The 12,046-nt window shown below is 40.6% G+C and overlaps 1 protein-coding gene across 7 annotated transcripts in view; it reads left to right on the top strand.

Annotated features, from left to right (window-relative positions):
* LOC124423023 overlaps positions 1-11,664 on the top strand; it is a 57,709-nt gene extending 46,045 nt beyond the window's left edge. For 3 of the 7 annotated variants that reach the window (XM_046960246.1, XM_046960245.1, XM_046960247.1), the window contains exons 5-12: positions 5,304-5,498; positions 5,662-5,803; positions 5,923-6,140; positions 6,263-6,585; positions 6,755-8,200; positions 8,309-8,468; positions 8,568-8,736; positions 8,840-11,664. In XM_046960246.1, coding sequence (XP_046816202.1) covers positions 5,304-5,498; positions 5,662-5,803; positions 5,923-6,140; positions 6,263-6,585; positions 6,755-8,200; positions 8,309-8,468; positions 8,568-8,736; positions 8,840-9,026 — 2,840 coding nt within the window. In that variant the 3' untranslated portion in view covers positions 9,027-11,664. The remainder of the gene's footprint in view (positions 1-5,303; positions 5,499-5,661; positions 5,804-5,922; positions 6,141-6,262; positions 6,586-6,754; positions 8,201-8,308; positions 8,469-8,567; positions 8,737-8,839) is intronic. The other 4 variants (XM_046960248.1, XM_046960249.1, XM_046960251.1 and 1 more) reach the window with 4 other exon arrangements.
* Positions 11,665-12,046: the final 382 nt, after the last annotated feature.

Here is a 12,046-nt window from a genome sequence, read left to right as displayed (position 1 = left end):
GCGTGTGTGAGTGTGTGTATAGAGGGAGAGAGAGAGAGAGAGATAAGAATATAGAACGAATAGGCATCTAAGCGTTAGCTATCGCTAAAGTATAAGAAACACGATCTAAGAAAAATCGTAAGTATTATTGTAGATTTAGCGAATTTTTCTTCGTTTTCTTAAGTCGTCCGCTTTCGTATTTAGCACAGGGACGGCCGGTGAACAACGATGACACGGTGACGGTTATGGATTAACAAAGTTGCGTGCCGCTGAGCGTATCGGTGTTGGCTCGCGCATACCGTACGTTAAAAAAAGGCTCGTGCACACCCTCGCCTTCGGTGAGGATGCCTGCTTGCTTGCCTTTCTGCCTTCAATATGCTCTCGCCTATGCCGCTCGTTAAATGGCTCTAAACGTCGACTTTGTACTTACCACTACTCTACTACTATTACTACTACTACTGCTACTACTACTATTACTACTACTACTACTACTACTGCTGCTGCTGCTGTTGCATCTGTGGCTCCTACTACTATTACTATTATTACTACTACTACTACTATTACTACTACTACTACTACTACTACTACTACTACCACTACCACTACTACTACTACTACTACTACTACTTCTTCTTGTCTTACTATTAAAGCCTATTCTTATAAAGAACAAAGTATATTTATACATCATCGACGGTTTCGATCCTTTTTACAGCACTCGTGTACCAAATAGGGCTCTCTCTCCTTTTTATAAATACATAGGTATATCAAGTTGAGTCAATTTGTAAGTAAAATTTCTCCTTGGTACGGTTGACGGCGTCGTTGTTATTTCTTTATTATATTATGGGCAAATGTAAAAAGAAAAAAAAAAAGAAGAAGAAGAGAAAAAGAAAGAAAGAAAGAAGGAAGGAAGGAAGGAAGAAACAAAGTGGTTCTTTAGAATCTCAAGCGTAGTCGATAGGTTACAAAGAGACGCGCGAGTAAACATCGGCAAAGCTGTCGGAACGATAATACTAGGCGGTGTACTATGGCGCCGATCTCGCATTCCAAGCCACCCCGTATCGCGCCGATACCGTATAAGAATCAATTACCGACGGCCGTTTGTGCCAGCGTGATTAAACCGAGGACTAGAGCATGCCGAGAGAGAAAGACAGAACCTCGATATAAATAATGTAAATCACTTTGAGCTCGTGTCCAGGCCGATATTATCAGACCACCACCACCACCATCACCATCACCACCACCACTTCTTCTTCTTCTTCTTCTTCTTCTTTTTCTCTTTCTTCTTTCTTATTCGTCGTCCTGCTGTCGAATGAATTTATCGTGTCCCGAACATAAGAAGGTGAATGGGCCCGAGCTAACTTTCCGTCCACCGTGGTTGATAATAATTTATTAATTTCGATCGAATCGATACTAGTTTCTTCTCTCTCTCTCTCTCTCTCTCTCTCTCTCTCTCTCTCTGTCTCTGTCTCTTCAAAGGGTTTGGCCGATACTTGGAAAACAGAGCAATACTCTTTGGATAAGCCCGTCGTTCTCCTTCTCGATGCGACCGTTCGAATACTCATCGATTCTCCAGAAGAATATTTATTATTCCTTCGTGGGTAGGCTCTTGAACATAGAAATTGATTTATTTATCGAGTACGATCGTCATTCGATTAATCGTCTTCTCTTAAAAGACAGAGAAAGAGAGATAGAAATAGAGAGAGAGAGAGAGAGAGAGAGAGAGAGAGAGAGAGAGAGAGAGAGAGAGAGAGAGAGAGAGAGAGAGAGATAAAGAGAAAGGATAGTTACGTTTGACGAGGCAATTACCTTAAAAGGATTTGCAAAATGTCAAGAAGCTTCGAAAAGTTTACGAATAATTCTTCGTGGACTCTAAAAGAGAGAAAGAGATAGATAGAGATAGACAGAGAGAGAGAGAGAAAGAGAGAGAAAGCGAGAAACAACCGTTCGGTCTTTCTCGTCGTTGGGCAAACATCCAAGCGAGTTCAATTTCTGCCCGTACCGAGCAACTTCCACCTTCTCTCTTTCTCTCGATGTTTCATGCAGGAAGCAAGAGTCGTTTTAGCGAAATTTTCAGCGTTCTCTCTTCAGCGTGCATGTTTAAAAAAAGAAAAAAAAAAAATAAAATAAAATAAAATAAAAAAAAAAGAGAAAAAAGGCAAGAGGAAAAAGGAAAAAATCGAAAGAAAAAAAGAAAAAGGAGAAACGTAACAAGGTCGAATCAAACAGATCCAGATTGGATCTTTTTGGCGATGGTGGCCGTCAAAAGGTTACGTTTCTTCAGCTCTTCAGATTTTCTACATTACTTCGAGAATTATATCTCCAAGTTGATCGAACGCATTCAAGCATTGTAGAGATACGTTAGAAACGGGACAATTTCGAGGACGTTTCGTGATCAATCGACATCGTGTAACGATTTTTCAAACGAACGAGACACAGTAAGAGAAAGAGCAAAGCGCGAAACGCGCCATTGAGAGTGTCAGACTCTCTCGATTCTATTCTGAGTCAACGACACCGGCACGTTGCGGCAAGGCACCTTCGTGCTCGGGTCCTTGACTTCTCTAGGCTACGAGCGCCGTTCGTTCCGAGACTTTTGCCTGCGATATACGAAGATAAAACGAGTAGTAGTACCGTAGCGTACCAGCATAGGCCACAGATAGGAATAGAGTCGGCACCCACTGTCTTTTCTCTCTTTCCGTCTTGTCCGAACGAAAGAAAGAGAGAGAGAGAGAAAGACAGAAAGGAACGGCTCGTTTCTTTTTATCTTGTCCTGATAAGCTCTTCATTATACCATTCAATTAGTATTCATAATATATATATATATATATTATGGAAAAGAATTTTTATGTTTCCTGAATCGAAGGTTGCTTTCCGCCGGCTCTTTCAGCAGTAAGAAAAAATAATATAGGAGAACTATTATAATATTCCTTATAGAGATAGATAGATAGAGATAGAGATAGAGAGAAAGAGAGAGAGAGAGAGAGAGAGAGAATATGTGTTAAGCAGGACGTTTGATCGTTCCGAAAAATTCATTCGAGTTTCGGGAAAAACTCGTGAAGCACGTTTCAAATATGTCCGTGTGTTAGCTTTTGTCGAAAGGAGAGAAAAGATAGACGTGAAACGGAGCGGTGTCTCGCGTTTATCATCATCTTCCACGTTCCGTGCCATTAGATCGATGGGTCGCGTCTCTCTCTCTTTCTCTCTCTCTCTCTCTCTCTCTCTCTCTCTCTCTCTCTCTCTCTCTCTCTCTCGAACGGTGCCGGACAGTGACCCATTTGTCGTGTCCATGGTTTCCACCGATACACTCGTGTCTACATCTATAGACCTAGATCAACTGTGTGTAGGCACATACACGCGCTTATATACATTTTGAGTATATATACGTGTACTACATGGAAGGCTTTCCGGCATTGTTCATTGCGTTCCAACCATCCTCGTTGAACTTTCCACCGAGAGAGTCCTGAAAAGCTTTAGGTGACCTTTGCTCGGAAGAAAGATTACGTTCTCACGTTTGCAACACTCGAGTTAGTGAAACGAGAGAGAGAGAGAGAGAGAGAGAGAGAGAGAGAGAGAGAGAGAGAGAGAGAGAGAGAAATATATTTAATGGACGTATTTAATAGCTCTGCCACCTCTGTTTCGTTGTCCCTCGTCATCGGTTCTTCGCCAGTCACATACATATAAACCTTCTAGGTTGAAAATATTTTCACGAGCCTCGTAGCGACCTTAATAGATCGCAAACAACGACACGACGACATAAACGTCGACGTGCGCGTCCCTGAGACATCCCAATACGTCGACCTTAAAATATCTTCTTGCTTCGCGAGGTTCGCGAGACGTTCTACTTTGGAACGGCCCGTCGAGACAGGAAAGGTATGAGATAGGTATTTCAAGAAAGAGAACTTTCCGAGCTTTTTCCCAGAGTATAACCTTCGTATGAATGAACATTGACTTTTTTCTTTGCATCTTGTTGTCAATAAGATACTAACCCGTTCCTCGATTGTTCCTTTTCACTGATATTTTCTATCTCGTTATTCTCATAGAAAAGACATCTCGCATTTGATCTCATTCGCATCTCGAAAAACGTTATAGCACGATTACAAAGATTCTTATTTCAACCTTGAGAGAGTAAACAAAACAAAAAAAAAAAGAAAAAAGAATTGAAACAAAAAACAAAAATCCGAGAAGAGAAAAAGGAAGACAAAAAAAGGAGAAAGAAAGAAACCGTCAAACCACAGATTGTTCTCGATTTGATCCATGATCGAACAGACGAGATAGAGTAGAAAATCTTTCGAACCGTATCCATATTCTTTTTCAATCGAACAAAGAAGAAACGAAAGGATTTCTCTCTTTCGTTCGTAGTGAACGAAGAGAAATAAAAATCGGATCACGAAGGTCGAATCGAGTTCGAAAACGGTAGCAACAGCACGGCACATCGAATACGATAAAACCTCGTTTCTCGCGATATTTTTCAGTAGGCATCCTAAAGGACGCGGCCTTTATCCTCGATCGGGCACGGCCCTGTCCGGCTAAGGATATATACACTCGAGAAAGCCAGCGTGTACCCTTCATTCACTTTGGCCTCGTCGCGAAACTTCATTTACTTGGCGCGCGCGCGAGGTCCATCGAGAGAAACAGATTTCTATGCGGCTGGATGGATGCTGCGCCCATCGACCGTCTCTCTCTCTCTCTCTCTCTCTCTCTCTCTCTCTCTCTCTCTCTCTCTCTCTCTCTCTTTCTCTTTCGTGTCCTTCGTGCGTGATGTATACTTGGTGTTCTATTTTAAACGATCCACGCAAGTATCGACGAAATTATTTGACGATTGATTTTGAATTACTATAATCTTGAAACACATATTTGCGTTTGCCTGTTGTGTATCACCGTATATAGGAATACGTATTTCTCTCTCTTCCTCTCTCTCTCACGCATACAGCATGCGAGAGCACGCGCCTTTCCACGCGCGCGTGTCATCTACATGTGTGTGTATAGATATATATATGCGCGCGTTTAACCTACATAAGCGGAATCGCGATTGGGCGAAGTAAATGGCGGACGATCTTTCGGATAATCGATATGCACGTCACCGTAACGACAGTCCTACTACTCGCGAGGAGAAAGCCAGGTTTCGCTTAGCTCGGAACTTTGCGAGGCAAAGTTTCTTTCAACTTTCCTAGAATCGAACATAAATACATACATATAATACATACATATAATACATATATAAAATATATATATATATATATATATATATATATATATATGTTTTTTTTTTGTCCGATAAACATTGCGATCGACGACTTTTAATCGATTTTCATTTTGTCTGTTTGCAGGGTATTATCAGCCGGCTGGACCACTGATACAGCACCCGCCAACATTACCCCCGGTTAAGGGCCCACCACCGGAACCAACTCCCACGCCTCCTCAAAACTCGGAAGGCTCGGACGATTTGGTCGCGACATCGACCACTTCCGGTGGCACGAGTAGTACAGGTGCATTCAGATATTCCTATACAGCGGATATTCCAGGTCCGTTTTCTACCTGACAAATTCGATTTATCATTCATCGCTAGATAGAGTCGAAAAAGAGAAAAAGGAAGAAAAGAATCGTAGCAATTTCAAAGGATATCATCTTATAGGTCTATCCCATTTTACGATCTATTTCGAACGAATCCTTCCTTGTATGTTCCAGGTGGAGGAGGCTTTTATAGGGCATATTGCCCTTCCTATTATAGCACGCCACCTCAGTATCAAGATCTCTGTTATCCACCTACGTATACCCATCCTCACGCTCATCCTCCGCCGTACTACAAGTACGCGCCAACTTACAGAAGGTAAGAACGATATTCTCCAAAGTATCTTTTGGAGAAGGCAAACGTGTGAGGCACATTTGAGCCCGCAATGCGAATAGGGCCATTCTACCGAGTGGACTCTTCTAGCATTCTGTAAAAAGATTTCTTTGTAGGCAGTACTATGGGTATCAGGAATCTGGTGGAGGCGGAGGACCGGGAGGTGGAGGCACGGCTGGTGGTCCTGGAGTCGTTGACTATCAACCACCGCCACCGCCACCCGGAGAATATCCCTTGCCTCCGTATTACGGGGGTTACCCTCCACCACCACCTCCGGCTAATCCAGCATATCTTCATTCTCAGGGAAGACCTTTCGTAGACCGTGAGTTTTCTTTTTTTCTTCTTTTTTCTTTTTTTTTTTTTTTCCTTTAATGGAAACCCATGCCTTTTCTCTCCTCGAATGTGTTTTTATTAAATTCGACCTATGTTCGTGCCCTATCGTAGACGCAGCCTTCCAGGGTTGTCCGTGCCCGATGCAGTCATGTCCAAAAAACGTGGATACTGGGCCCCTTATTGGTAATGGTAAGGGAGCGCCAGTGGTATCGGGGCCCGGTCTGTCATTGCCGCCCAGTGCTTTGGTAGGTCCGCCCTCGCCAGCGAGGGGGCTAGCCGGGCTAGCGCCACCTCATGGTGCCAATGCCTGGGATACGGATCGTGTCCAACTCAACACTTTACGCAACCTCAATCAAAGCCAACCGGCTGTTCCACCGTCTCATAATCTTGTCGGTGGTCATAATCGTTCTCAGAACTCTGACTGCAGGAGCAAGGTATCGTTGCCTCCACTTCCCATAACTTTTCTATAATCTTCCATTCGTATTCGCATTTTCGTGCTAACTTTACGTTTTTTTTCTCTCTTTCCTTTTCTCTCTCTCTCTCTCTCTCTCTCTCTCTCTCTCTCTCTCTCTTCCCCCTCTGCCCCCTCTTTCTTTCTCTTAGGACGAGAAGAATTGCACCGAGGACAAGTTGAGAAAGTGTGCCTGTCAGAAACACGGCTGCACATCTACTTGCGAGGTCAAGATGGAGACACTCTCGCCGAGCGAAAAGCTCACGGTTGGGAACTGTCCGAGCAGCAAGTTTCACGAATTCAAACTCGAGAACAATAACGTTAAGTGCGAGTCCTGCAGCGTCGAGATCGGGGATAATTTGAGTTGCGCGGCGAATTGTAACGTGAAATGTGAGTCGGACTACAAGTGCGATATCATGAAGTGCGAGCAGTGCATGAAAGAGAGCAAAATGGCTATATTGGAGATTGACAAGGATTCGGGTATTTTACTGATCGACGATAAGCTCGACGCTGATCCGGACGTGAAGGAGGAGCTCAACGACGTCGTGGTGATAGGTAATGAGAATTGGAAAAAGCCGGATTACGAGCCGACCGTTCAAGAAACGGTCGAAGATAAGGAAGAGATCCCGGTCGAAAAGATTCCGGTTGAGGTTGAACAACCAAAGTGTCAAAAGGTAACCAAACGAAAATTGTCGTTGGACAGTTTGTCGGATGGACGTAAGAAAAGGAAGGTTAGCAAGAGAACTCTGTCGGTTGGCTCGACTCAAGATCTTAACGATAATACGAGCAAAGTGATAGCACCGATCGAGCCGCTTCTCGATAAGGTGGACGGTGTCAACGAAGCGTGCGTTTCGAAAAAGAAACAGGCCAAGAAGGAGAGTCAACAGGTACAGGGTCAGAAACGTAAAGCCGAGACTCCTAACAGTTCGGAATCCGCGTCGAAAAAGTCAAAGTGTACGAAACAAGCGGCGTGTAATAACAGCTTGACGAGTAATTCGAAATCTCCGGCTAGCGATACTTCCATCATGGAGACCATCGATAAGGTTATACAGCAGAGCTTGCAAATGACCCAGAAGAAGGATCGGAAGACAAAGATTAACGATAAATCGGAAAATAAGAAGAACAAGGGTACTAGTATCTTAAAGAAGGTTGGTAAAAAGTTGGGCTTGGCTAAGGAATTGGAAAAAATATCGAAGATAGTAACGAAGATCAGTCAGAGTAAGGGTAAAACTGAGAAAACGAAGGCAAAAACGCAGGACGTCAAATCTAGAAGCAGAAGCAAGGGCAAATCGCAGGAGACAAAGTCTGCTAAGGGTCAGGATACGAAATCGAAAGATAGCACGAAGAAAAACGAAGCGACGAGCAAAGGTTGTAAGGCCGGTGGCGAGGCTAGCGAAGAAACGAAGAAGCCGGCATTGATCAAGAAGAAACGGAAGAGCGCGAAAAAGTCTAACGTAAAGAGAGCAACCTCCAAAATCGAGGATACCGTAGGAGGGAGTGAAAATTTGTCGCTCGCTAGAAAAACATTTTTAAAGCCGAAATGGAGTAACGGCTGGAGTTGGGAGGGTGACGCTTTCGAAGCCAAAGTTTACTTAACGGTAATAATATAATAATGATAATCTCGCGTGAGATTGTACAATATTCAAAAGGATTAATACAATTTTCATTCGATCTAAACTTATATATGTCCTTGTATGTATTCGTAGAACGAGGAGTCGGCTATACGTCGGTGTTACGCTAGCATGAAGCACGAGAGCGGCGATGTCCTGAGACCCAGAGACTGCGTTTTACTTAAGAGTGGACCAAGGAAGGCCGATTTGCCGTTCGTTGCGAAGATAGCTGCGCTTTGGGAAAATCCAGACGACGGTAAGTTGGTTTGAAATTTTTATCTCTATCCTTTCCCCCTAGTCGTCGTCTTATTCGCCGTTTTTTCGACGGAGATGAAAAAATATTTTATCTTTCCAGGTGAGATGATGTTTTCGCTACTGTGGTACTACAGGCCGGAACACACGGAACAGGGCCGTACGCAATGCGACACCGAGGACGAGGTGTTTGCTTCTCGCCACAGAGATGCCAACAGTGTCGCTTGCATAGAGGACAAGTGTTATATTCTAACATTTAACGAGTATTGTCGGTGAGTTTACTTGGTTATAAAATATAAAACCAACTTCTTTTTTTTTTTTTTTTTTTTTTTCTTTTATGACATTCCAATTGCAAATTTATACTTTCTCTTTTAGCTACCGCAAGAATTTGCGAAGAATCGAAGAGGGTTTGGAGAGTCCCGGTTTAATAGTTCCACCGGGGGACCAAGTATATCCGAGAAAGAATCGGCAACCGCCGATACCAGTACCGTCGGACATGGTACTCTTCTGTCGGCGCGTTTACGATTATCGCGGAAAAAAACTCGTCAAGAATCCTGGATGACTCGAATTCCTATAAGATACTTCGAATAGGAACAAATGGAATACACAAAGTTTGCGGGCCACATTGAAACTGGACGCAGGTTTCCCCTCAAGCTTAATTAGCGTCGTATCGAGCGATTCTTCTTGATCTCTCTCTTTCCCTCTCTTTTTTATCCTTTCCTTTTTTATTTACTCATCAATTTTCAATAGGATCCTATTATTTCAGTGTCAATTTTAAAGAAAAATTTTTTTACATAATTTCCTTTCGAATTTCTCGCAATATTTTTCAAATTTTTTTTATCCTTTCTATATTATCAAGTTATACATATTGTCACGAAACATATGTTTAAGTTATTGCGAGATGATACAAATGAGATCACGATGAATCATTCATAAAAAAAAAAAAAAAAAAAAAAAAAAACCTGACGATATCCATTTCTAGATTACGTGTCGATCGAACGATCGTTTCTAAGATCCAACAAAAAAGACAACCGTTTGTTTGTTAATCATACGTATAATCCCACGCATAATTAATATATATATATATATACACACACACATATATATATATATATGTGTGTGTGTGTATATATATATCTTCGATATCTTCCCGATATCTTTCCTACATCAATAGAATGATAGTAGAGGAAGAATACGATCGTTCGCAATCGACGCGAATCGTCGCGTATCGACGACGTAAGAGCGTTTATAGCGAATTAGTAGAATTTGACAATTTTATAGAAGAGAATATAATATTTTTTGCGACATAGAGCGTGTACGAGCTTTAAATGAATATTTTTCACATAGGAGGTACAAAATATACGACGCGGTCGTCTGTTAAAAGCGACGTGATCTTTCTTGGTGGGAACCTTCGGACAGTTTCAAAGTATAGGAATCAGAAAAAAGAAAAGAACAAGAAAAAGAAAAAATAGAGCACTCGACCATATTTAGCGAAGAAAAGGAAAAAAAAAAATAATAATAATAATAATACAGAAATTTAGCGATGTAAGGAGCGCGCGATACGCGTTTTCTCGCGTTTCTCGATTTAATGAAAAAGAAACATTCTGGTAGATCTAACAGCGGCAAGTGTGACGTGACACTTTCGTAAATCCATTTTGCGTAGCATCCATCGTTCGAAGTGAATATCGTAAGGTGTTCCGAGGTTAACGAGAGCACAGAACTGCAAAATAAAGATAATGAATTCTTAAGAGAAGCAAGAAAAGGAAAAAGAAGAAAGAAAAAAAAAAGAAAGAAAGAAACAAAGGAACAACATGGGGGGGGGGGAAACAAAATTAAAGAAAAAAGGAAATACTGTCAGACCCGCGCACACGCATCATCATTCCCGAGTATATTATCATTATTGTTATCGTTAATCGACGATGTAAAACCCATTTTCTCGTGGTCCAGCACGTAGAGAAGAAGATAGAACGATTTCTGAATGTTTCTAAGCTCGATTTGATCGATGAGAAAAAACAAAAAAGAAATTAAGAAATAAACAAAAAGGAATAAAGAATCTCCTTACTCGCAGCTCCCATTCGTCGTCTTATCGAAATCGTTTGATTTTTTTAAAAAGAGGAAAAAACAAATTTCTTGTTCGACGAATCGAACGTAATCGTTTTTTTTTTTTTGTTTTTTTTTTCTTCTTTTCCCCGTGTCAAATACGACGCACGAGTAATCGAATCCGGAGATTTGTTTTTAATCTCGAAAGAATTTTTACTGCAAACATTCGATCGGTAGATATTTTGTCCAGTCTCGAGTACGAATTGCTACAAAGTCGATGAATGAAAGGTTAAACGAGTCGCGTTTCACCAACGTTGGTTTTTTGTTTTGATTTTTTGTTTCTCTCTCTCTCTCTCTCTCTCTCTCTCTCTCTATCCAACAGAAGCAAACGCGGAAATTTTATTTTTTCATCCAATACCCTCATCGTCCGACGATAGTCTCCCACGCGCATCTACCACACATAGCCACGTACAAACATTCGCATATACGCGCACGCGCGTACACGCACACATACAAACACCATACTGCGAGTCTCGGGAATACACGATTTTCTTTTCTTTTTTCTTTTACATATTTTTCTCGCAACTTTGTCCTTTTTGTTTCTTTTCTTTTCTTTTTTTTTTTCTTCCCCCCCCCCCCCTCTTTAATCACGATCTCTCGTTCAATCGCGCGAGAAGCGTGATTATTTATAATATTATTATTATTACTATTCTTTCCCTATGTCCCTTCCTTATCGACCTCCTCCCCCCTTTAGTAGTAAATATTATTGCGAGTCATCGTAAAGTATAATCCATTTAGTGAGTAGCAAATGTATGACGGTAGTATGCCAAAAAAAAAAAAAAAAGGAAATAATTAAAAAGAAAGAGAAGAGAGGTGTACGTGTTCGAAAAGACGTCGAACGAGGAGAAATAAAAAATACTTCTATTTTAAATGACGTTAACGCGCGAGTTACGAGTAAAAGTCACGTGACTCCACGTCCGAAGATTCGTACATTAAACAAACACACACACATATACACACACGGAATCTTTTCCCTTATTAATAATAAAAACGTTAGCCACTTCTATACAAAATTCCAAGTTGAAACGAACAACCACGTTAATTTTGTTTATTTGTTGAATGGAGGGTGATTTGTTAGAAATTATATTATTTAAAATTAATATATTTGATGATACGATTTTCTTATTATTATTATTATTATTATTATTATTATTATTATTATTATTATTATTATTATTATTATTATTACTCTTCTTATTATATATTATAACTATTATATTATATAATTATTATTTTTATTATTATCATCAATCACCAATATTATTATTGTCGTCATTATCATTCTCATTGTCGACACCACCATTATCATTATTATTATAACTATTATTATATTACTATTATTATTATTAATATTATTATTATTATTATTATTATTATTATTATTATTATTATTATTATTATTATTATTATTTAATATATAATATATTGGACATAGGCGTTAAGTTATATCTCATGGGCATACGAAAGAGAAAGTATGAGAGT

This window comes from Vespa crabro, chromosome 3 (assembly GCF_910589235.1).
Source record: "Vespa crabro chromosome 3, iyVesCrab1.2, whole genome shotgun sequence".
Taxonomy (NCBI): Eukaryota; Metazoa; Arthropoda; class Insecta; order Hymenoptera; family Vespidae; genus Vespa; species Vespa crabro.
Note: the sequence above shows the minus strand (reverse complement) of the source record. Positions and strands in the feature narration are given on the sequence as shown.